This window comes from Ornithodoros turicata, chromosome 7 (assembly GCF_037126465.1).
Source record: "Ornithodoros turicata isolate Travis chromosome 7, ASM3712646v1, whole genome shotgun sequence".
In the NCBI taxonomy this organism is placed as follows: Eukaryota; Metazoa; Arthropoda; class Arachnida; order Ixodida; family Argasidae; genus Ornithodoros; species Ornithodoros turicata.
The window spans coordinates 31645495-31671617 of NC_088207.1; the positions used below are offsets into that span (position 1 = coordinate 31645495).

The following is a 26123-nucleotide window of genomic DNA, read 5'->3' on the forward strand; positions in this document are numbered from 1 at the left end:
TCAACAAACTTGTGTACTCTTATCAAATCACGATACCCAGGCTTCAATCCCAGTTTTCATGTCAGCTGACACAGAGAGGAGACTCAACAAATAAGGAACTGTGTTCTGCTCTGAATGCCAGCACCTCAAGAAGGAAAATGTAGCTGGGTTGCTATTTATTTATTTATTCTGCCCACCAGCTTGCATTGGCCTAAACGGTGGTGATACAACATCAATGTATGATACAATATATAAAACACCACGCTATAGCACTAGTTTAACAGTGTTCCATACCTGTGACCAATGTTGCCTGCATTGCCATGGAAATAAAGCAAAGTGATTGCTTGGCTGAATAACGGAGGTTCCTGTTTTATGAAGAACGCGTGAAGGGACACCCCGTCGTGCGCCTTGAGGCGCAGGTTTTCTGTGGGAAGGCCCAGCATAGTTGGAGAAGGCACATAGAGGCGTGAATGCGGTGGCTGATTTGGATGGAAGAGCAGGAGGTCGCCAAGCTGATATACCAGACCTAAAATGTTCGGGCCATGAATGTTGTACACACGTAAACGATGGCAATGACATTAATGCACAAAATCTTGTAAACTTTACAACTTGGTGCGCAATGAGGCAAAGCACATATCAGTCGCAGATGGGGGTACCCGCAGGACAAATAAAACATCAAATTTAAAAAGCAGAGCAAGTAGCTAGCACACTGGGATACAAAAACACGGATAGAAAACCTATCCCCAGTTTTTCTTCATGCTCTTGGTAAGGAAACGACTGTAATTAACTTTTCAATTAAATTCCTATTGCTTCAATGCCACTTGTACGACACTTCCGAAAGTCTTTGTTTCGGTTTACTTTATCTGTTGCATTCGCTTTGCAACTCTAAAAGTAAAACAAGCGGCAACAAAACACCAACTCCTCTTACCAGCAAACTTAATATTGTATAATGCTGAACTTTTTAGCCAAGTAAGTATTGCATGGTCTGTTGTGTAGCCGGGACAAACTGTTTTTCTTGCAGCATTCATGTGATGTGCTGGATAACAGGTTAACCCGCACAGGAAGTCGAACTATCTTTCTTTTTCTTATTAAACGAAAAAGAAAAATAACGAAGCAGATTTGAAAACAGAATATGAAAGACCCTTTTGGATATGCTGCATGAGGAGGTATGGATAATGATCACACCCCAAGATTATGCGCCCCTTTTCCGCATCACCCCAAGATTCTGCGTCACAAGCACGCTCACTGACGACGGCTGCGCTAATAATTTGGTCCTTTAGGCGATGCACAACAAACTTTCATTTTCGCACTGCGCGTCAGCCCCCGTTCTCCACGCTGCTCCACAAAGCCAGCGGTGCGTTTTCCCCATGGTTTCCTCGGCACTTTCGGATGAGACGTATACGTCACCGGAGGGGGTTGGTTGCCGGTCAGAGACAGGTTATCGCCTCCTCCGCTTTACCAGCGTCCCGCAGTCAATAGTCCGGCAGGTCCGTCGTGTGTGTGTTACCACGGGACACGTCTTATCAGAGCTAGCTACAGAAAACGGCGTCTTGGCCAGGGCAACACATCGCAAGTACGTACTGTGGCACACCTTAGCAGCTTATCGGTAACGAACAATAAGTGGCTAATTAGTTTTCGCGTTTCAACCGCATTAAGTTATCGAAATGTAGTCTGCCATATCGCAGACGCTAAAATCGCACACGCTGATCGCACGGGGAAAGATGTCATATCTTTTCTTTTTCTGTCAACAGGTTGATATGAAACGCATTAATTAATAATTATCTATTATTATCAGTGTGGAAAGGATATGTACGCCCAGCTGGACGGTCAGTCGGAAAGGAAATTTCGCCGAAGTCAGAAAGTCACATTAGGTTGCCCCTGTGCGTTAGTATGCATGCAAAAGCATCATCTGCGTACCTGCCATTGACAAGAGAAGCATTAGCACAGCAAACACTGGACTGCAGTAGGTGTAGACGAGACAGATCATCACGGAGGAGAATCCACATATCATCCAACATTTTTTTAGGACATATAGGACTGCCCTACTGACAACACGAATTGTTGCAAAGTCTGGATTGCTTTCGGGGTATTTCGATGAAGTCCTGTTCGCATGTTCGGCTCTTTCCTCCTGAAGCAGCCTTTCTGTGGACGTCCGCGTTGTGTAGTGTGACTTCCTTTCCGCGGACGAGCCGTTGGCCTTTGAGTGTGTTCTCACCATCTGCGGGCTTTATGTTCATGACGGCACACCGCCCATATGTAAACTAATAAACGAGATAAATCCGGCTCCACGAAGGCACTGCAATCGCATGATGCCGCTTTCGAACGCTCATACGCACGACATGATGTTGACGTTGTATGGACATGCAAAGCCAAGCCTTCTGTATTCGAGTTGTGAGGCGCTAGTAGCCGAGAGTGAGGGCGCTAGTAGCCGGTACGAGAATGTAAACAAACAAACCCGAGCTCCCGAGCCATGTGACTGCGGGGTTCTGAAGCTTGTTGTTCAATTTCTCTTCCACCCATCATAAACAAGTTGAAATGCTGTGACAAATCTGAGGTGGTGGTAGTGATGTTGCTTGCCGTAGTCGGCCACGTTCAGGCAGGCAATAAGTCAAGACTATTGTATCGCGCGTCCTTGGCCGGCTTCACAGGGAACCGCACAAGTCGGAGGAACAAAATATTCAAACATTTCATTGAATCTATTTGTGACGGAACCATTTTTTTTTTCTTTTTGCCGCATGTCTTGGACATACTACCTTCAGGAACTGAGCAACGTGACCTGTCGACGACAAATCCACCTTGTCGGCACTAATAAAACCACAAGAAAAAGAAAGCATTCTCACTATTGGGCATCAGACGACGTCTTGGACTGACATGCTCAGGGAAATTTTTCGCCGCGAGATTGAAAGCCCTCTTGCATGCCAGGATAATGTGCTGCACGCTAAAAAAAAAGAAAAGCGAGAGAGAGAATATACTATCTATGAGAATAGTCAGAACACAAGAATCTGTGAGTCTAGTCAACGAAAAAGCAACATAAGGCTCAAGCTTTCAGATCTGAGCCTTGGTATCGTGTCACCTGTAGTCAGTGTTTTATCAAGACCCCCCAATGAAAAAAAAAAAAAGTGTTTGGCAACACACTCACGAACTTTTTCTTGTATACTACTGTTACAAACTGCACCCCCAATTTTTTTGCAACACCCACGAGTTTGCGGTTCCGGATAAACTACTGCACATGGTGTATATAGATGAACGAATAATAATAAAAGAGAGTGGTTTGTTGACTGACAGTAATCCCCACCCCCCACACACCCTCCCCCATGCCCTGCCTTGGGGTCAGAGAAATTTGATCATGACAATTTTCATTGAGGAAGGACAGTATGAACTATTGCAATGCATCTCCTTTTCTTTTCTTTACTATTTTGGCATATCAACACGATTAATGAAAACAAATATCTGCATCAGGGGTGCCTGCCTGGTGTTGCCATGCGGCCCGTGTGGCCTCCGAGCAAAAATATAAATAAATAAATGCTCTGCCCAGCTTCATGAATGGTCGTGGCACTATCTTTGGGCTCTGCACTCATGCAGTTTATCTAGTGTTAATTAGTGCTAGAAAACTGTTACCACTGACCTGTAACATGACCTGACCTGACCTGTAATGATCATGTTTTGTCCCTCCAATGGGTGTCCGGTCATGTGGGTCTGACCGGTAACACACGTGTAGATGCGGCTGCAAGACGAGGTGCCACAGCCGCTACTCCTGCCACTGCACATCTGCCCCTTACACTTTCGGCTTGCCATTTATCTAGTCGCTGCCGGTATGCCGCCCGTGCCCAAGCATTTAGATCTGAGGCCGCCACCTACAACAGTCACATGGAGTCCATTGACCTCTCCGTTGCCTTCTTCATTGCGTGTTGCTGCAGTCGTCAGGAGGAATCACTGCTGCACCCCATTGCTTCTTTACAAAATGGGCCAATCCAGCTCCCCCTTGTGTTCCAGCAAATGAGTTCGGAACTCTTGATCTACATTAAATGCTGTTCTCTGCAGATCTCTGTGAGTCAGACTGGATGTGTGCATTGTTGCATGAATGAATGGGTAAACAATAACAGCTAATGTGTGAGGCCATTCAGAAGGAGGGAAAATCATATATGTCCCCCTTGCCTTTCACTCTGGTTCTTTTTTTGGATCATGCATGATTGGCATGGAAATGAAAGGGGAAGTACCATCTCTGCCACTGTTAAAAAAATAAAAGTAGTCACTAGATGACATAAAAATCTAAAGAACATACTGATTTGCAAACTTGCGTATGGTACACTGGTGCAGGGCACAAATACAGGCACCACCCTGAAGAACAGTGGGGATGGGTGTCTCTAGCTGTCATTGATTGCATAAATTCGGTAATATAGCTAAGGAAGCAATAAAATGTTGCCGTGCTTCTCTTTTCCAGATGGGGCTAAGTCGTCGCATATTTTTTTTAGTCTTCATCATAGGAACAGCTGTCGCTGTTCTGCTGGGATTTCTTTATGATGATGCACCCGCCTTCAAAAGCAATGGCTACTGGGGTACAAAGAACCTTAAACAGGGTAAGTATAGCTGCTGTACCTATCTATTTACACAGTTTGCTACATGTCACCAGGGGCAAATCCAGGATTTTTCTGAGGGGGGTGGGGGGGTGGTTCAGTCCATTGATCAGTGTTTCAGCCCATCATTTATTTATTCAAAATACTCCAAGGACCCAAAGGGCAAAGAAGGCAGGAAACTAACTAACTTTCCTGCCTTCTACTCATTTATTTATTCATGTGCCTGCATTTTCCTATCTCCGATCACACATCATGAGAAAAGTATGAGGGTGGCTGCATTTCCTTATTTGGTCTTCAAGTATTTTACCAACTGCCTGCGATATGCAGTCGAAGATACACCAAAGGACAACCCCGTCGTCCAGAAGTTCAAAGTCCACGTCTCCGACGACGTCCTAGCAGATTTAAAGCGCCGTCTGCTGCTATCCAGATTTACACAGCAGCTAGATGAGTCTGCATCATCCATCACTCGGCAGGCACTGAAAGATATTCTTGACTATTGGACCAACCAGTATGACTGGAGAGTGCACGAAAATCAACTCAACCAGTATGCACACTTCAGAACTGAAATCGAAGGAATAAAGGTCCATTTCCTTCATTCAAAGCCAAAGGTCATTGACCCCAAGGTAAGAAGATATCAATACTTATTTTTCTTCTTTGCACTACTAGTTTCATGTGATGGTGTTGGTATATATTAAGAAAATGTACCACATAAAAATTGATTATTCGTTGTTATATTTTTGCAGTCAAAAGTATATACGTTGCTCATGATACATGGATGGCCAGGATCCCCTGTAGAATTCCTAAGGATTCTGCCTTTGCTGACACAACTAGACCACGGAACTGCTTTTGAAGTTATTTGTCCATCCATTCCAGGCTATGGCTTTTCTGAGGTTCCTCACAAGGAAGGTAGGGTAGACCACCTCTTTAAGAACTGAAAGGAAACCTACTATTTGAATAGGGAAAGGAATAAAACCTAACACGTACAGGCAGTGATGGGCAGTAGTTAACTACATGTAGTTAAACTACTAGTTAAACTACCTGATTGTAGTTAAAAAGTAGTTATCAACTACTTGCAGAAATGTTGTGGCAACTACTAGTTTAAGTAGTTAACTAAAGTAGTTAGGTTACTGAAGGCGCCAACTACTTCCGATTGTGCCGCAAGCTTTACGGCACGATTGTGCTTCCGACTTTTACCTTGAGCTACTTGTTTGATGAGAACGGAGGTGCAGAGCAATTGTGTCGTGCATGTGTACTAAATCTTCACTTTTAATGCTTGTCTAGTGAAGCCTCATTTGCTATGAAATAATTCTGCAAATTAGTTTATCGCGTAGGCACAGAAAGAATCCCGCCGCAAGCTTTGTATTTGACGATCGTAGCAATGGCTTGAGCCAAAGTTTATTATTGCTTGTGATTCATATTTAGGTGTCCAACAAGGGATTGGTGTTGGTGGACAATGTTAAGTAGTTATAGATGTAGTTAAACTACATTGCAGTAGTTAAAAAAGTAGTTTTAACTATCCCCCTGAGAAGTAGTTGAACTACTAGTTAAACTACTCAATTGCAAAGTAGTTAGTAGTTATCTGTAGTTAAACTACTGTAGAAGTAGTTAGTGGCCATCACTGCGTACAGGGCGCTTAAAACTGGGACAAGCACCTTTCCGAGACAAGGTGATCAGATGTATGTTGCAATACGTCATGTAAAAGAGAAAGGCAATACTTTATCTGATCTATGTCTGTCTTGCCAGCCACAGGGTTTGTTACTAAGTCTGCGACTACCAGCTTTCCTGTCTTTACATAGGGTTTGGTACTGCCGATGCTGCAAGGGTGTTTGTCAAGCTGATGGAACGTATTCAGCGGAAGCAGTTCTACATCCACGGCGGAGGCTGGGGAGCTAAGATCGCCAAGCAGATAGCGCTGCACTATCCACACAGGTACAAGTGCACCTAAAATACCTCCAGAGCTTTTGCCTTGGCCTTGGAAAGTCTTGACTGGGATTACTCGAATGTCATCTGCCTTAATTGCTTCAGGGTTCTAGGAGCTCACTTCAGCACAGTAGACTTGCAACCTCATTTCTTGGATACGCTGCAGCTTGCTGCAAAGTCACTTCTCGTATCGTTCCTGTTCACTAATGGAGTGCCTCCAGAACCTACATCTCATCCACTGGAAGGAAGCGGCTGGCAGCTACCTGGTGAGACAGGATATCGACTGTACCCTATGAGACCTGACATTGTGGGTATGTGCTGTTTGAGCATATTGACATTTTAAGTGTACTATACAGGGTGGTTCACCATGATAGATATTCATAGTAAAAAACGTAGGCCCCGGAGAGACACGCGGTCAAGGGATTTTTTTCTGCCAATAACTTTTGCCACATATTGGTAACATTTTTATTTCATTTCAATTGACAGAAAGATAATTTCTAGAATTGAACTCAGAAAAAACTTCTGGTTCCATATAAAATGTTTTTATTTTTTGACGGATAGAACGAGATTGTTATCCAAAATCTGGGATAACTTGGAGAAACACATCCTGCGGTTCTGGTCTCACGCGGATATTGCTGTCACCTTAATCAAAGAAACACTACATATGAACAAACCGAGTATGCAAAGGTTCCATGTTAGTGCCAATACTAGGTCAAATTTAGTGAACTACCTCTGGGTGATGCAGTCATCACTTTAGTGTCGAAAACCGTCAAAGGGCCAATTGTGGTCAGCAGATACGTTCATGACATTATTATCCTAGTGTCAAATATCTCTATCACTGTGTTGGCCCTGCTGTTGTAGAGGCACTTGCCCGGATGTTGATCTTTACTAAGAAACTCCGAGAAGGGTGTTGGATACAGTTTCTCGATTTAACCTTTGATATAAATAATGGTCTGTGGTAGACATGACACCAAGCCATTACTGATATAGAGGAGTCGCTACCGTGATGATGATGCTTGATATCGTTATGCCCAGCCCCAGAAAAAGAAATGGGTCCAGTTGGAATTTCTAATTGGTACAAATGGGACCCAGCTGGTCTAATATCAAAACGTATAGAATCACTCAGTTCCAATTGGATTGTTTAGTTGGTAGTTTAGAAACCAACTACAAAGTCTATTTGGTTTTCTGCACTCCAACTGGACACTCAATTGGACATGATGGGACTAGTTTGTCATTCTGATTGGGTGTGCTGCTCACACAGTGAGTGTGTTCAGACTTGCACCTCTGTGCAACAGCATACACAAGCAGGATGTGCTTTCAACTTCCTATAGACACCTGAACTGTGATGTTTCCCTCAATGCACCCTGTATTAAATATTTCAGTGGGATGCATCACATGACATGCTAACAATCTTCATTGCTAAGCTATGGCCTTTCCTTCACAATAGGCGTTGCCCTTCTGAATTCACCAAGTGCACTGGCAGCGTATCTATTGGAGAAGTTTCCTACTCAGACGTTGGCTTGCAGTTTCGGGATAAGAAATGCTGAGCCCAAAGCACAGGATTTGCTGGATGACTTTCTGACCAATATAATGCTGTACTGGCTCTCAAACTCCATCACAACGAGTGTAAAATATCACAAAGAAAATATGGGCAAAATCTTATTTGCCAGACCGAGCAGGTACGTATTGTTGAATGGTCACCCTTCAGCATGTGTCTAAAACTGCGTTCATTTATTCCATTTCAGGGCTAAGGTGTCAGTCCCTGCAGGATTTTCATTGTTCCCAGAGGAACCGACATCAGTTTCAAGGAGCGCTGTAAACATGGAGTACGATAATGTCGTCACCTTCATTGAACAATCGAAAGGAGGACGCTTCGCAGCAATGCACGAACCGGAACTCCTTGCTAAGGACATCCGGGACTTTGTAGCGACTGTAGAACGAGGAAGCAATACGAAAGTATACCAAGGACCACCAATAGACTTCCTCTTCACCATCACAGAGCCGCAAGCTCCAGTTGTTACGCAGTCTGTTCCAGAGGAAGTAGAACGTCAAGCCGAAAAACCACCACGTGTAAGGGCAGTGCCACCACAGAGGTTCGAACCAAAGCCCGTCACGCAAGAGAAAGAACGTGGGGACAAAGGGCAGAGAGAGGAAAGAACGCACAGCGTGCCAGACAAAAGGTCCAGTAATAGTGCAATGCCGAGTGCAAACCGTGGAGAACCTCCTGCAAGAGCTTCTTCACCAACCAAGCCGTTGGCTTCATCAGCATCCCAAGCAAGAGAAGGTGAGAAATATGATCCAACAGCCAGGCCAGTGCTTCAACGAACAAGCGAGACACCAAAGGCTGAGGATCCTCAACGAGTCCCCAAGGTACGGCAGGCAGCCAATTTTGGTTCTACTGAACAAGGCACTGCAAAAAACAAAGCTACACCGTCTGCAAAGCAAGGGGGTGTGCACCCAAAGCAGACGGTTGAAAATACGGCACAAAAGGATGAAAAGCCAAAACTGAAAGCAGGTTCACCACAAGCGACCAATGTTCCAGAGGGTTCTGCAAAGCAAGGGGGTGTGCACCCAAAGCAGACGGTTGAAAATACAGTGCAAGGTGAAAAGCCAAAACTGAAAACAGGGTCACCACAAGCCGCCAATGTTCCAGAAGGTTCTGCAAAGCAAGATGTGCATCCAAAGCAGACAGTTGAAAATACAGTGAAAATGGATGAAAAGTCAAAACTGAAAACAGGGTCACCACAAGTGGCCAATGTTCCAGAAAGGTCTGCAAAGCAAGATGTGCATCCAAAGCAGACGGTTGAAAATACAGTGAAGACGGATGAAAAGTCAAAACTCAAAACAGGGTCACCACAAGCAGTCAGTGATGCCCCAGAAGGTTCTGTAAAGCAAGCAGCAAAGACAGATAAGGAAGAAAGAGTTAAGAGGCAAACTGTCTAGCGAGGAACCGCAACGCCCGTCAGCGAGAATGAAAAACTGTCGAAGAATATGCAACGTAGCTCAAAAGAAACGCGTCAAACGACGACTCCCCCACTGAAGATGTGACCAAGTCATGTTACTGATTCAGGACTAGTTTGTTCTCGGTTTTAGTGCAGCGGCACTGGCACTAGTTTTGTGGAACTGGTCGGAGTCACCTCAGAAAGAAAGCGCTTTCAAACACCGGAGAAAGAAACTGCTACAGCAGAGGCGGTGTATCTTTCATCAAAAATCGAAGAAAGAGAGAGGCAGAATTCTGTGACTGTGGCGGAAGACTGACTGTTTCCTCTTTTCTATTTTGGACGAGAGATGGCGCCATATGTATCAGCGGCAGAGCCGTTTTATTAGCAGTTTCTTTCACCGGTTCCTGAAAGTGCTTTCTGACCTGGCTCCGACCGGTGCCTTGCTGCTCCACCATGCGGCGACCGACCTATCGACCCTATGCATCACACTGGTTCCAGAAAACTCTCTATTAAAATACACTGTGATACCGTACGTGCTTCCACAATGGACGTACCTTTTACCATAACTTTAGGCCAGAGAGAGAGTCGTCGTTCCCAGGACCGATGTCATGGTCATTGTTTGAATTGTGACTCGAGGTCTCCTTCCATTCGACAGAGGGCCCAAGAAACCCCCGGTTATCAAAAAGCTTTTACAAAAATTTGGGATGATTGTGCACCACACCAGTACGACGCACTTGCAAACAGTTTGTCGCAGTAGCAGCAGTCCTTGGCTAGCAGCTCACGTCATTGGTTAATCAGCCCTGCCCTTCTCCTCTTCAACGGGAGTCTTTCAGACATATGTCGGCACAGTGCCCTTAGAAGTCGGCCCAGGGAGTCAGTCCTGACGTTGCCCACCCTTGTGAGGCCGACAATGGCGAGCCCTTTCACCATCATCACCACCAACGAGACGCACGTCGCCCCGGCGCTTTCCCGCTGGCTGACCAACGTGAGATACTGGTCGGATGTACTGGAAAATGTTGGGGCTTAAACGTTAAAAAAGGAAAAGAAAAAGAGGGAGAGAGAAAGAAAGAAGCCCAAGAAAGTGGGGTTGATTGTGTGACTAACTACGGTATGTGCTTCTATGCAAGTGAAGAAACACTCAACAGGGAGTCTTAGTGCATCGTTCGCTATTGCCTTTGAGTACGCAAGGGATAGCGTTGGTGATTCTGCGCACACTCAAAACATAAAGAGAGCTTCGCGCAGTGCGCAGAACCACCACGGTATCCCTTACGGACGCAAACGCGATAGCTGTATGGTAAAACTCACTATTAAAATGATAAAACTTACTATTATTCTCGTTTGAATAGAGATAATTTTGATGGTAAACGATCGCTACCGAACCGCAACAGATTGTGAAGGCAGTAGAGCTCGATCGCTCCAGTGGGGGCTGAGGAGCAATGGATGTCTGTTGGCAAAAGAACTCAAAGCAAAGCCTACTATGGGGTAGGCGTAACCACTTTGGAAAGCTAACGACAGTGGTTGTTCTGTGACTATATTTTTATTTTTAAAAGATGCAGCTTCTTTTTTTCTTTTTTCAGTTTCAAGTAGAGTCCATTGGAATGGAAGTTTTCTGAGCATAATTTTTATTACTAGTAGTTCTATGTATGGTCTCAGTTAACTGATCTCAAGGTGGGACTAGCTGTGGGTAGTAGTTTCTGTTTCCATTCCAAGTGCGGGTGAGACTAAGGTCAGCGCATCATGGTATGCTAGAGGTGCGAAAACAATGAGGTACCAATGTGATATTCTAAACTTGCGCTATTTTTAGGCCATACTCGTCATGTTTGTGCATGACGGCATACAGGAAATAAATCAAATGGAGTATGCATTTTATGGTACTGAATGTTAATAGACTCTTCGCAGTCTGCTGTGATTCAACAACATTTCATTCCTGTCAATATTCGTTCCTTGCAGTCACACTTCATTCCAGCATGCATGGTTATTGTTGTAGTGTACTTTGACTGTCGCTATGGATGTTGACTTTTGTATTTTGGCTATATATCTTTTCTTTTGTGACAAATATGCCTCTCACAGTTTTCTTGATTGCTTCCGGACCTTTCTTGAAGGAATAAATGAATGAATGAATTCTAAGAGGTCTAAGAGGAATATTTTAGTCAGTTAGTTAGAATTTGTTTATCAAGTAGTCTATTTGGGTGTAACTTTAACAACAAGGTTGAAATGGAGTTCGCACAGAGAAAATTTGCAATCAGACCAAGAAGCTCTGGTCTGCCTCATATGACATTAAACTGGCTACGTATAAAACATATGTTAGGCAGAACATTGGAATACACCTCACAGATTTGGGGTCTGCATAATACAAACGATATTTCAGCGTTAGAGAAGATACAGCGAATGGCTGTTCGCTTCTGATTACAGAAGGACTGTTTCTGTTAATGATTTCTTGTGTAAGTGTGAGCTTGAAACCCTCGCTGTGCATCATCGAAGGGCAAGGCTAAAATTTTTGCATTTGCTTCTTCATCACAAACTTGAATGTGACATTGTAAATTTTTTAACTCAACAAGTTACAGGATCCAGGAGACTGAATCATGCGATGTCTCTAGAGGTAGTCATCAAAGGTCGACGCTCAGAAGTTTTCATTTTTGCAATGCACGGCGGGGGATTGGAACAGGTTGCCTGAGGAAGCTGTCCTCATTCAAGATTATAATGCTTTTTGTTCATGGATTAATAAGAATGTCCACACCTGCAAGGACCCACAGCTGGGTCCACAGTATGAATGAATAAATAAAAATTTTACGAGATCTATACCACTCACACCGCTATGCAATACTGTAGTATTGCCTGTGTATAATGCTCGACTAATGTGACCTAACCTAATCTTTAAGCTTAACATGTAATGTGATGTAATTCTGCATCCATATGTACACCATGCAAGACTATCAAGCTGCTGTGACAAAACGTAGCTACAAACTTTATACTTGTATGTTGCTCGCATGTCGAAAAGCTCCAATGTGATACAGTTTGCATCCATGTAAACAAAAACTGTAATTCAATTTTACTGTATTTACATCAACCAGGGGCAGATGTAGGATTTTCCCGAGGGGGGATCCGCTGTGGACAAGTGCCACGTGCATGCTGGGATTGGTCCACTGAACCCCATGTTCAAACCTGGAAGTGAGGGGGTCCCCCCCTCATCCCCGAAAAAAAGGAAGAAAGAAGCACCGAACGGCCAAAAGGTTCAAGAAGAGGTTCGAATCCGCCACGTGGCGTTTGTGGTACGTTTTGTCACAGTTCTCCAAAAACATGCAGAGATTGGGGTGTCAGGGGGGTTAGTACGGTGGTAACTTAGTGGCATGTGGCATGCGTGCATGATACTCAACGACTCTACCAGACTCAACCAACTCAACCTCAACGACTCAAAACGCCATGTAAGTCAACGCGCTCGACGCCAGTTGCCAGGGTTACCAGTGTTCTTTTGTTGCTGCTATTGAGCCAATTCGAGCCAAAAATCAAAGGCGGCCATTCTTAGCCATAGCCGAGAGTTACTTAGCAGAAGTGGTAAAAAGTAAAGTAATATTTTGAAGCGCAACACGGTACAGGTTTGCGGCGGGGGCAGTTTTTCGAATAATTGTTCTCGAAGTCTCGGCGAGTCACAGGATGGCAGGCAGTTCTCTGTTGTTCTTCAGGCCACTGCTTCAAAACTTCAGAAAGGTGCAGTCCCTGCGCGTAGCGCTTGCCTTCAGCGGCATTAGCTGCAGTGAACCTGTTTCGTCGTGTATAAGTAATGCAGCGTGTGCACCACTGAATTGCGTTAGACGTTTTTCAAATCTTCAACGTGGCATAGCTACACCGCGAAACAGCACGGTTTTACAGACCCCAGTTCGATGGAAATCCAAGAAGGGCAAACGAAAAATAGAGGCAAGGAAATCTGTTCCACCGTGTGATTCAATATGAGATTTATCACGCATCACGTCTTTCAGGAAGAACTGGAAGAAGAGGAGGAGGATGATGAGGATGAGGACAAGGAGGATGTCGCTCACGGTGATAACGAAGTATCACCAAATGTTTCATCAATGAGGATAGACAGCATTTTAAAGGGTGGAATCAACCTGTCAAGAACGTGGGTATATGAATATGGGTGTCTCCTGCAACAGTATCATATTGTTGCCATGTTATTTATTTGGTGCAATGTGGGCACGATTAACACGATAAATCATGTTACTAGAACCCCAAGACTAGGGACCACAAAAACAGACACGATAAAACAACTGGAAGGATTTTTCAATCATCATTATTATAGCTTTTGTGTCATTACCTCTTGGTGAGTGAACATGTAATATGCACTGGGGAAACTGAACGAAACCAAACATATTCACACATATATGGTTACAAATTTTTGTAGTATTTCAACTGCCACATCATGGCAGGGGGGCACTTTTAGCCTGCATTGTTTACACTGCATACACAGCTACATTCTACCCATTTTCCACTGTGTGAATGTGTAGTGCTTGGGCAGATAGCACTGCACATTTGTTGATTGTGGTGCCAGCTTTTAATGGAGCAGTAAAGACACCCTCCATAAATTACAAATTCCAGGCTGCGGCATGTTGTGCAGCAAGTAACATGTGCTGTTGTACAAGAACACTGGCCAGCACTGAATTTGTAGTGTTCACTGTGCAACATGGGAGCCAGTGACGCATCCATAGGGCCAGTTTATACATTGGATTTCCCTCTCTCCCCTCCCTCACTACGCGCTTCGACAAAGGAACCCTGCTCCCCCCCCAAGCCGAGGGTCTGGATTCTCCCCCTGGTGGGAGCGGATTCAGACAAGGAGACGCCACGCAGGGTATTTGGCTTGCTACATGGCTGTCGTCTCATCACAAAAGGAGGACGCAGCTCATGCTATCTGTGCATCAGAATTGAACAAAGGGAACTTTGAACTTACCCCAAGTCAAACAGTTACCTAGAAGAGGAACAAGTTCCTCAAGAAGTAACTGGAGTTCAAAAGTAACGAGCTAAGTTAAAGTAACACAGCTACAGTAACGAGTTACCGCCCAGCACTGTGAATGTGGGTGATAATGACGTGGAGAGTACAGTGCTGGACAAAAGTTTACGGAACACGCTCCAGCGTATTCTGTCCTCAGAGTGACGCGCTAGCAGCGAATGGGACCATACGGACTTACAGACATGTGTGCCTAGATCACGGCCTACTAGATTATAACGACCATGTCATAATCGACAACCCCTTTGAGGAGCCCATTCACATGATCCGCTAGGGGCGCTACTCATAGGCCCGCAAAATCTATATCATGATTCAAATTTGAATGCGCAGAAGCGGACATATGACGGCAACTGCTCCTATGAAAACGCGTAGTGCATACAACAAATATTGTGCATGAGAGGTTGCTTGATGTATGAGACAAGGTTTTGAACAATATTAAATGTCACTGCCTTTAAGCATGCGCTAGTGGTTTACCCAGAATTTCGTCCTTGGGGGGGGCTCCGCAAGGGGGTGTCTTTACATGCTTTTGACGAAATATTGCACAATCTCACAAAATTCTGGGGATCTCCTGCAGATTTTGGGGGTGTTGGGGGGTGGGGTCTGGATAAACCACTGGTACGAACAGTTGCTTCAGTAGTGTATTTCAATGTTTCTGATATTGTGACCTTGTGTTAATTTACTGTCTCTCTGTTCCTCAGGAAAGCTGCAGAGGCCCTTTATAGTGGCAACATCAGAGTTAATGGCAGTAAACCAAACAAGAAAAGCATGCAGGTTAGGAACACTGCAATATGCTGCTTTACTATCCTTTACTAACATGATTACCTAATATAATGTACTGATATGTAAAAATAATAGTAATACTAATACCTTACCAAGTTACTATACTTGCACCTCGACTCGATCTTGTCAACGCACTGCCCAAATACCTCATAAGGCCACATGCCCTTATGTAGAAACTCGCAAGGAGTGTTCAGCACAATCCACCAATAAGAACCGAATGTGTGCTGCCCTAGATGTTGCTGTGATGTCCAGATGTGATAAAGCTGTAAAATGCTGAACGGAAAAGACCTTTCGTGTCAACGCAATATATCGAAATAGAAAATTCAAATTTTTGCAAATTCAAACTCCTGTAAAAACCCATCTACAAAATAAATTCTCTGTTTAGGTCGATGTTGGTGATGAGATCGACTACATTGTTGGATTCATGTCAGAAAATCCGGATATGATGCAAGTGCATCGCGTGACCGTACTCAAGATTTTCACCGACAGGTTGACTGACAGTGGAAAATTCAAGGTGTTACTTCGTCGCCAGCGAAACTTAGTCATTGAGAAGTATGAAGACTATGAAGAAAGATGAACGAAAAGTAGGGGTGAGAAATTGAAGGAAGGAGAGCATTTGCCATAGGTTTTGCATTAGTGGTCACTATTTCTGACATGTATTGTTGGTATATAAATGTTACAAGGCACACAGGCTCCCTGGACTTTTCTAAAATGTGCCCTGCACCACACCACACAATCTTCATAATAAAGTTGAACAGTACATGGTCTTCCTCATATACCATGTTGTACCAGCATCAATTTTTAGAATACGTAAGATTTTGCATTACTTTTACGAAACAAGGCTGGAATGCTCATTTTGTCCTCCCTTGCTGTGTGCTTCATGCAGGCATAACAGACAGCATCCACAGTCCTTTTATAAACTAAGCACTACGTGTATTCAATTCATGGAAACCTTTTTGAGCCCTGAAAGGGAATGGCAATAACGTGACCTTTCCCTGCAAGCTATCTTTCCACAAGCCACTGGTGCCCGGCGAAAACATTAAATATAGGGACAAAAGGAAATGATCAACAAAGTGGCGCACTGAGTTAATTGCAAGTTTGACGCACACTGTAGATGGTGGAAAAATTTTCTGGACAATCTGTTTGAGAGTAACTTGAGAGAGAGAGAGTATCATACCTGTACAGCAGCAATACTACTAGGAAGACTGATGTGAGTGTACGATGCAATGGGATCTGTGTGGGATATGTAACTTCCCGCACCGTGAAAAGCTCTCCAAGAAATAGTATGTGACATTTGTATAGAAAGATTGTGATTGAGGTGGCAATGAGAAAACGCATATCGGCCTTCAGAATGTTGATTCTGGTGTTTCATACTAAAATTTGTTGAGCATACGTGGAGTCTTGCAGAACTAATCTCTTCCTTGCAGAACTGATGAACCCAATTTTAGTAAAACAAGTAAAACATTTGACTACACTAAATAACTTGAATAATACTAATTCAACAGCAAAACAAACAAAACAGCCATTCATGCCATCGAGGTTCAGGGGAAGTTGATAAGTAAGTCCATATCTAGTTGGGACAATATTAATAGCAATAGAAAAAAAGGAGCAACACAATAGTACAACAGTTGAATGAGTGTTGATGTTTTGTAGTTCTGCATCAACCACAAGGTAGGTTTTTACTCATGCACTTGCAAGGTGGTTCTTGCAAGCTAAGAGCTGACTGTGCATTCTTAACCACCGCCATCCAAAAATGCAAGGTCCGCTTTTATGCAAGCATGAGTCAGCACAACCTCTCATGCACGGAGTATGTGGTCCCTCTTTTAATGTTTCCATTCTCGACCACATATTGCATTAAAATACCGCCTTCTTCAGCTACAGAATTAATGAGAAGATACCATACTTCTGTATTGTATTTCACATTTTTTATTTGTATTCTATACATTGTGCGGGACCTACATGTATAGCAGTTCAGAAATGCATCTCTTTGGCGGTACATCAGTGGTATGCAGTTCTTTGCCCCTCTACCACACGGGGTGGACTATTGAGTTCACATGTTTACAACGTCCTAAGCATCGGTCTTGATCAACGTATCCTTTCTATTTTGCATATGTACATTGGTCCGTAGTTGTTGGGTAGGAAAGGAAGCACCACTTGGCCATACTTGGTGTCGGGATAGAGACGAAACACGCCTTTTAGAGGCGCGAATGCTCGAGACAGGTCCACCACTGCAAACTCCATGGACGTGGTCTCCCACAAGTGCTGCAGGGCCATGTGGACCACTCCGTCATTTTGGATAGGCGACAGTGTACATGTGGAATATACCAAACTTCCTCCGGGTGCCAGACATTTCAGGGAAAAGCTGCAAAAAGAGAGAAAGAGACAGCAGGTGTGAATGAGTAAAGTGCTAGGACAAGGACAGAAGGGATGCGGAGACAACAAAGAATGGGACAAGACGTGGTACCCCGTCAAAGGACGTGTCAAATGATGCACAATAACCCATGGTAAAAACCCGAGACACGGAAGGAGGGACAAGTACTACTCCCTGTCATCCTCCCCTATCTCGGGTTTTTACCGTTCAGGATTATTGTGACCTGTTTAGATCTCTCCTAATTCTTTGAACTTTTTGCTTGTTTTCCTGAGCACACAGTACCACTTTTTTTTTTTTTTTCAGAGTACCCCGGGAACTCGAAATGTAACCAATTTACAGCAAGTTGTCCCGAATTTCAATTGTTTTAACTAAACAAGCATGACTAGTATTACACAAAAAGCTACTTTTGGTAGTAAGCTGTCTGTCTTGCACTACAAGCTTTGTTTTACATAAACTTTCTGTTGCCCAATTGGATATAAAGTTAATTAGCAAAATTCCACTGATTGGTGAGATCAACTTTTACATTTGCCACAAAAATTGGCTCATTATTAGGAATCATTTACAACGACCAAATAAACACACTTCCATTTTCCTAGAAACGGAGAAGAGCTTTCACTAAGATAAGTATTTAAAGAGATTGAAATATTCAATTATTTTATTTTATAAGCTTTCGGATGGATTACTTTGGATGTTTCAATCTCTTTAGATATTAATCTTATTCACTTGAGAGTGCTAGGCTTTTCCCATTTTTGCCTGTTCCAGGTACTTTCACAGAAATTGCCACATATGACCACTATATTAACAATTTCTAATAACCTGAGCATATCCATCTGTTTTTGTGGCAGCTCTAATCTTTCGCTCAGCCTCTTCTGGTGAAAGTAGTTGTTGTCATCTTCTGTCACGGAGTGTCTGTCATTAGTGCATGGAACATCTAGAAGTATCTGTAAAGAAACGGCACCGAGCATACCCCACACGTGAAAATCCCCTGAGTAGCGCACAAACGAACATAAAGGATAAAGGATTCAGGGCAGTACCTTATCAAAAGACGCATCCCTTCCGTCCCAGCTCAGGATATCTCTCTGCACTACAGAAATCGAGGAAGTGTTTTCCTGAGGTATGTAACTTGCGATAACATTGTTGAACCTTTTCAGCCGGGATGGAGAGTTGTCACAGCCAAAAGAGTGGCCTTCAATAACAACATGACAAGGCAAGTACAGGAATAAGCAGACAGAGATACAACTGATTTTTGAGACACACATTTAACAATTTGCAAGGCAAAAATTGGACACATCAGAGATTAACGTCACCCAAGAGAGACTCCTCACGTGAATCAAGCATGCAATATGTTCATATCACGTGATATACCGGGTGTTTTTTTTTATTCGACGTAGATTTTTTAAATAAAAAAGCTGTGAGAACAGCACTGATGCCATCTTGGCAGGTGGGTTGTGCAGCCAGAAACCACGCAACCTTCGCCTTATCTGGGCCGGACATCTATCCATCTAGCCAACAGATTAGCTCCTACACCAATCAACTCCATCGCTCTAACGCAGCATGTGGCCCTCTCACATGGATTGCCTGTCGCTCTTTCTGCGCTCGAGTAGTGCATTGTTCTAGTTTCGGCTCATTTGCACAGCAAATATTTGGCAATTCATATCTGAAGGTACGTTCGCTTTTCAGCGTGTTTAATAAGGACAATTGATCTGAACCATGGCTGGCTCCAATTCTGCTATCTCGTATTCGCCAGAAAACATCTAATTAATCAGCTAAGTAATGAGCGATCGTCCTGCCTACTTGCTTTCTGTTTTGTCTTGTTCCGGTAGCCCTCCTGTAACTCTTGAATTTTAGCTAATTAGTCGTCCAGAAGGTGCATACACCGTCCTACAGGAATTCCGTCTGGCCGCATAACCGGCCTGCTTTCTCATAAAAAGTCTGTGTCGAAAAAAAAAAAAGGTATAATACAAGCTTGGTAGGGGTTCAAGGTTACTATCATCAAAGCCATTGTCGTTATAATTACAACCTACTGCAAAGTAGTGGTTGCTATTTTCTCCTTGTTCCGCCGTTTACAGAGCAACGAAGTAAAGCTGGTCTATGGTTTCTCCTACACTTGTTTCATACAAAATGTCTTGTTCACAGAATCCCACCTGGCAACAGTGTGAAATGCATTGCAAGGAACTTTCCACCTGGTGCCGCACAGAAGTCTCCAACGCTCTCTCCTTTCTGAAGGTCAAGTGCCAGCACAGGAAGAATTGATGCACCGTCCATGAGGTAGTACTCTGTTTGGTAAAACCGAATACAGGTAGCAGCGTACGGTACAGCACTTGAGAGAAGTAACAGGAAGATATTTCTCTTACACTGTAGTTGTGAGGGATGCGAGTGAGACAAGTGAATAGTTATCAGCTCGAAGGCATAGCCAGAAGCACGTTAGTTCGGTGCAGTATTTTCGTCAAAGCCTAGAGAAGTAGCAGCAGCATGCACCAGAATGAGTTGTGCTACCCTGCAGTGGATGACTTGGTGTTTTCCTGGTTTCTCAAGATAATTGCATAATTTTCTTTGGATTGCTCTAGCATCTAAGTTAATTTATACTGCATGTGTCAAAAGCTTTATTATGCATCTGACATTATAACTTACTCATGAGTGCGCTTACTCGTGCTCATTGTAGCCAATGAGCATAGCATGAGTGAGCTGAAATGATGCTCAAGCTTGGTGAGCTGAGCATGAGTGAATTTGAGACGCTTATGCGCTGTGAACTGAGCATGCGTGAGCGAGCAAACAGAGAGCTGTGTCAGGAGTGAGTGAGCAGGAATCTGTAGGTGCTGACCTCCGTATATGCATAGTTAAGTCATTGCTAATGCAAAACAACGAAAAAAATATAGCTTAGATGAGATAGTGTACTGTAGAAAGAGGTAACGTTTCCTTGAATTTGAGGAACACACAATACGAAGAGCTGCGTTGTCATCTTCGTATTGTGTGTTCCTCTAACTCAAAGAAATGTTACCTCTTTCTATAGTTTAGATACTCACCATACAAGCCACCATTTGTTTTCTTCGGAGCAGGAAAGGCCGAGATATCTCCTCTGCCAAAGACTACAGCTTTCAGGTGCTGAGGAAATTCAAATCCATTCCATGATTTCATAGCAACAGCCATGTCAGACTTTGGCTTGTAGAAGTTGTAGTAGTCACTTTCATTTATAACTTCTTCCTGATACACCATTTTACTGCTAGGGACAAAGCTGAGCAAAGGGTTTCCGCCCGAGACGGTCGACTCTGACGTGGGATGCAAAACACGAGACGTATTGTCGAACATCGATACGTCACCGGTTTCTTCTACGGGCACATCATCAGGTTTCACCAAATCCAGTTTTGTCTCTTCATTGTGTGCCGGTTGAGGAGATGATGCCAACGTACGCTCATATAATGATGCCAAATTCAAGGCACCCATCCCCTTGAGGTTGCTCAAGATTTCGTCAGACTTTCTGAGGAAAGAATTGACCACTGCGACATATTTGTGAGGGCTCAGTAGAGCGATACGAATAGAGGGCCAGCTTGATCCGTACACGTCCCCGTAGAACTCATCAAAGTGATGAAGGGCATGATCCTTAGGGAACTTTTGCTTGCGGGCCTTTGCCTGAAATGATAAGTGGCAACGTTTTCTTTATGAAGCCGATAACAGAATGCATGAGTACCGTAATTTTACGCGTATTAGCCGCGGCTTATGCGCGATTTTTTTTTCTCACGGGCGCTCTGCGGCTTATCCACCGGTGCGGCTTATCTGATGACTATTTTTTCCTGGTATTTTCCCCATACGCCGGTTTTAATGAAAGGGCCGACAGTGTCTCTGCAACAGCACTGCCCTGCTGATGCACGAACAGTGCGTAACAGGGACGGGTCCACATTCGAGTAGATTGATGTTCCTGGTGCATTCCCCCAAGCAGCTTGACAGTGATTCACGTCTTCTGGAAGACCACTGACCCATCAGTCCGTGAAAAACTCGTTTTATATAGTCATTTATGAAGAACAAAATTTCAAGCAGAAATTTTGGAATATGCACGAAGGGTGCATGAATGCTCCTCACTCTGCAAAAAGTTGCCACAGCCTAGAACATGCCTCACCCAGTGCAGGTGCCTTGCGCGACACAATAAAGGGCGAGCCAGAGAAGTAGATCGCGATGTCAACATCTTAAAATTGAACCATTTCCACTCCCAGCTCTAATACACATCAGAGAAGCACCAGAAGCACGCAGCCGCGATGGATGCCGCCATTATGGATGATGCCCAGTGTAGGTAGACTGCGAACATAAAATTGTCCGGGGGTTTGCCCGCACAGGGTAATTTTGTTATTGCGACCACTTCACGGGTGATGTGTGTGTGTTTTTACGCTTGATAAGTCAATAGCGGTGTTCCCAATAATATTTTTCGATTCGAAAGAAAAAAGAAAAAAAGAGTTGCAGACTTCTGCTGTAGAGCATGGAAACAGAATGCAAGCCAGCTGGTGCAGGATTCAAGGTAAATGCAGGCTGTCTATCTGTTGGTAACCTTTCCCTGAGTTCGGAGAGGTGTCCGCAAGGACGGACACAAACGTCTCGTCCATTTGTGTTTTCTTTGTGTTATCATCAGCCGCGTAGTCCCCCCTGTGCCCCACTCCTTCCTGCTGTCTGTCCTCACTCTATCTGTCCACGTCTGTACGCACCTCATAGCCACAGTTGCTTCGCGGCCTTAACACGCAATCAAAAAAATAAGTAAATCAGCCGCGTAGTCACACGCCGGACCTTCAATGTAGGGGGAGGGGGCCTCGATATGAAAACCCGCACCCTCTTTCACTCTCCTCTCCCAACCGCTGATACTGGGTACCTACCTATGCATACAGATGTGTGAAATGCACGATTTGCGTGTGTCGGCCCGTGACATGTAGGGGGCTCGCCCCCCGCCCCCCCCCTCCTCGTACGCCAGTTATAATCAATCTCATGCTCGTGTTTCATTGGGAGGCTGTACGCCCAGGACTTTTTTCTCTTTTTTGTGCGACCACTTCGCGACGCGCGTGTCCAAAGTTAGCACAACAATGAAGTGAGGAAGATTTTACTACATGCACACGGCGTTCAGTTTTTGTGTTTTGTTCTACCCAGCCGGCTTCGGCGAAACTACATTCTCTGGTACATGTCACCCACTTACCAAACAAAATTACTCGGGCGCCAAACCGTAAGCCTATGAGTGCGCACCGCGACATCTTACCGTACGTGAGAAGCACATGAGCAAACGGGTTTCCACATTTAATAGCAGATCAAAGGCGTGATTAAGTGCCTAGAACAATCATTTTGACCATACGCTACACTTCTTGCGAGGATTCTTAGAATATTTGCTATCACAGTCCCACGTCTTTTGAAAATGCAAAGAATTGCGAAGAGGAATATTCACTCGAAGGTGACCGGCATCGTCCTGCATCACCCGGTTTTCCTTCTCGGCTTCTCCGGTTTCGCAGAACCCTTCTGCGTACAGGACGAAGAAGAGCTGGTCAACTGTTATATTATTCTTGGACAGAATATCGTAGTCGCCAAAGTTGCCGCGATTTGTCTTCCCAAAGAAATGGCTCATAAAGATGTCATGCGTTGGCAGCAGCGACATCATATCCAAAGTGGTCAACTCGGACATACGGTCCTTTTCCCTGTACGTGTCCCTGTAATGCCTCTGCAGGCATTTTTGTAAGTCGCTATATCCTCTTTCGGTGTCGACGGTCCAGGTGAAGTTCTTCGCATGCACCGCTACGAAGAGTGCGTGAATGATTTTCCTGACTATACGAGGAACTTGTAGGGCCATGGTGAGGTTGTCCACGAAGTAGTCCGGGTCGAGAATGCTTGCCGGTACAAATATGGTACCCGATCCCAAGCTGTACGTAGGCTTAGTGTCGAACACAGATCCCTTCCACTCACGATTTTTCGTGCGTCTAGGTTCCTTCACCTTCGAGAGCTTGTCACTTATTAACCCTGTAGCCAGCGTCATGTACGCAGTGATGATGCCGTTAACTTCTGTTGACAAAAGCACGCTGTCGTTTCCAGAATTCTTCCAAGGTTTCCGGAAGAAATCTATCTTTATCTTTGCTGCTCGTCTCGTCAGCATTGCCTTGTCCTCTATGGATAACCACGAGACCCTGTTCAGGCTACTGGCAAAGCCTTGCTTAATTTCGTCCATAAGAATCCGTACGGCTGTCGTATTCGAAGACGTCTTGTCCTTCTGAGCGTAGGCATTCAAGAAAATTGCTGGACGCACACGTTCGAACATCCGAAGACATCTTCGCCACTTGGGCCACGTAGGCAGGATAATTCCGGTCATCTCTTTCATCTGGATGGATGCCATTTCCATAACGTTCTCCGAAAGCAGAGGCGATAGATGCATCAGGGCTCTGAAGCCCATGTAATTGAGCATATCGATTGGCCTGCTCACATGCATAACAAGCCGTAACGATTTCAGATACAAATCGGACCTGGTAAGGACCTTCGTGTTGTCCTTTATGGACGTGATATTTTGAAAAACCAATTCTAGTAGTTCTCTGAGAGAGTTATAGTCCTCTAACTGGAAAATTTTGTACCGCCCCAGAGCAGATGGTCCGTAGCCACTGCCAGACGAAATTTCCGCGAGTCTTGCCGTCAAAGCACTTATTGCCTCGGCTGCACCTACATTCCCGCCGTTTGCAAACGCTCTAAGGCACGCCATTACCACTGTGCTGTACCATTCTGGTAGACGGCTCTCGGTCTTATCGTATTGCCCAATGAGTAAGCTTGGTTCACCCAGCGATATGATGTGCCTGTTAGTGGTTTCGGGGTCGGCCTCGACAGCGACGGACACAAGTGTAGCAAGCCCTAGTCGCCGGATGAGCAAGCTCGCAACTTTCCAGACATCGCTTACTGTCATCGTATCGTCTACGAAAGGCCATCCATGTAAACCCACGTTGCTGAGAACGCTACGTATTGTTAGTTGATAGTCTTCGTGCGAATGCTTCTGTGCACAAGCCTCCAGGAGCCTTTTTATCTTCAAGATTGCCGGCGGAAACGTCTGCGTGGATGTGAATGCATGGTACACGTCCTCCTCTAGTCTTTGGACGCGCAACGCATCGACAGAGGCACCAATCGTGGGGTGCATGCTTTTCCAATGACTGCACACGAACCCGTAGAAGTTCCTGCATGGTTTTACATACCAGTTCAGGAAAGATGCCAGGTAGTCTGATTCTTTCCTGCATGCTTGAGATACGCATAAAATCTTCGGACGTGCCGTCGGTCGGACGCCGATCTGTGTCTCCGTGTCGCTGTCCGTTGTATGAACTTCGGGATCGACTGTGGTTGTGAACCCCTTTCGCGATGGTTGTGTCTTTTTGGAGACACCTTTGGTACTCGTCCGATACTTTTGGCTCACGCCTCCATTTTCCGTGGAGGTACCACTTCTATTCCTCCTGGTGTGTCTTCCTGTCTGCAGAGGTTCCTGATACGTACGTCTGCGCCCGCCAACTCTGGTCCCATTGTTTACTGACGCCATTTCCTTTGCTGAAATGGTGCTTCCATCTTCAACGTGCAAGACAGTAGAGGAACCTCCGGCGCTTCCAGCAGCCGCTTTTCCTGTGCCCAACGGCGAACTGTCCCCCGACTTCGTACGAAACTCTCCATCCTGCACACCAGCAGCAGCGCTACTTAGCGCCGCAGATAATTTTCCGAGAGACTTGAAATCATTCGAATATATGTAGAAGGCACATAACCCGATAACGCTGATGGCAATCACTCCAAGAGACAGAAACACGACTGCAGACCCATCTTCTGTTTGCCGTGACGCATATCGAGAACTGCACTCGCTGCGGGTATCCGAAAGGCTCGCGAGGTCACTAGAACTGGGTGCATAAGCTTCATTGCTCGCATTCAGACCTCCATGGCGGTCATTCAGAATTTCACGAGAAGTGTGGTACAGCCATACAGGACGGCCTTCGACGGAGTCGCGTCTCATTTCAAGTCTCTTCATACCGAAGCCTTCCTTCGGTTGTGCTATTGGACCAACGGAAGAATCCTGTGGATCGTGGTTGGAGCACTATCGAAACTGGAGCCGCGTTTCGAGGGATGTAATTTCACTGTGGTTTTGTCTTGGCGCCGTGACGTACCGACTGTTTTCGTCACGCAGAGCTGAGGATGAGATGTACAGGGACACAGTCGCGCCTTCGGAAGGTCCCGATTGTTCTTCTTCTCCTTCCTCGCAGGAAGTGCCCGTGCCAGATGACAAACATCGTCTTCTTTGTCCTTGTTGAATTCACATCGCAAAATTATTTGCAACCACTACCTCATCTTTCTTTGTCAGAAATGGTAGGAATGCCAGTTGCCCACCGGCGCGATGGCACGGGTTAGAAAGAACCGACGGGCACCTCTTGCTCGTCCATGGGTTAGAAGCGACAGCATGGAAGATATCGAAGGGTTACAGGCCCTGGGATACATATTCGCACAAAAAAGTGAGAGTGCAGCACGCAGTGCTGGTAAGCAAGATAACTTTGAAATCTCGCGGGTTAGAAAAGCTTGTTGCGCTACGGTGAGCTGTTCAC

The 26123-nt window shown here is 44.9% G+C and overlaps 5 protein-coding genes across 6 annotated transcripts in view; 2 read left to right on the plus strand and 3 right to left on the minus strand.

The window, feature by feature from the left end:
* LOC135400839 (protein ABHD13-like) overlaps positions 1-2351 on the minus strand; it is a 6307-nt gene extending 3956 nt beyond the window's left edge. The window contains exons 1-2 of one of the 2 annotated variants that reach the window (XM_064632773.1): positions 1897-2351; positions 274-505 (exon numbers count right to left, since the gene is read on the minus strand). In XM_064632773.1, coding sequence (XP_064488843.1) covers positions 274-505; positions 1897-2197 — 533 coding nt within the window. In that variant the 5' untranslated portion in view covers positions 2198-2351. Of the gene's footprint in view, positions 1-273; positions 506-907; positions 1104-1896 lie in introns of those variants that run through there. The other variant, XM_064632774.1, reaches the window with a different exon arrangement.
* LOC135400838 (epoxide hydrolase 1-like) lies at positions 1404-11542 on the plus strand. Its single transcript, XM_064632772.1, has 8 exons — positions 1404-1552; positions 4421-4556; positions 4881-5176; positions 5297-5459; positions 6350-6482; positions 6579-6784; positions 7921-8152; positions 8219-11542. Exons 2-8 carry the CDS (start codon positions 4421-4423, stop codon positions 9414-9416), a joined length of 2364 nt encoding a protein of 787 aa, XP_064488842.1. The 5' UTR covers positions 1404-1552; the 3' UTR covers positions 9417-11542.
* A 1367-nt stretch (positions 11543-12909) lies between these two features.
* On the plus strand, positions 12910-15877 carry LOC135400841 (mitochondrial transcription rescue factor 1-like). The gene is made up of 4 exons (XM_064632776.1): positions 12910-13327; positions 13390-13529; positions 15110-15182; positions 15577-15877. The coding sequence occupies exons 1-4, from the start codon at positions 13067-13069 to the stop codon at positions 15766-15768; spliced, it is 666 nt and encodes a 221-aa protein (XP_064488846.1). The 5' UTR covers positions 12910-13066; the 3' UTR covers positions 15769-15877.
* A 1217-nt stretch (positions 15878-17094) lies between these two features.
* Positions 17095-21851, minus strand: LOC135400842 (5-methylcytosine rRNA methyltransferase NSUN4-like). The gene is made up of 6 exons (XM_064632777.1): positions 21674-21851; positions 20586-21189; positions 19707-19838; positions 18597-18748; positions 18379-18503; positions 17095-17553 (listed from the first exon to the last, which is right to left on the minus strand). Exons 1-6 carry the CDS (start codon positions 21737-21739, stop codon positions 17277-17279), a joined length of 1356 nt encoding a protein of 451 aa, XP_064488847.1. The 5' UTR covers positions 21740-21851; the 3' UTR covers positions 17095-17276.
* Positions 21852-22867: 1016 nt separating this feature from the next.
* On the minus strand, positions 22868-25540 carry LOC135400567 (neprilysin-1-like). The gene has a single exon (XM_064632401.1). It carries the CDS (start codon positions 25538-25540, stop codon positions 22868-22870), a length of 2673 nt encoding a protein of 890 aa, XP_064488471.1.
* Between the last annotated feature and the right edge of the window lie 583 nt (positions 25541-26123).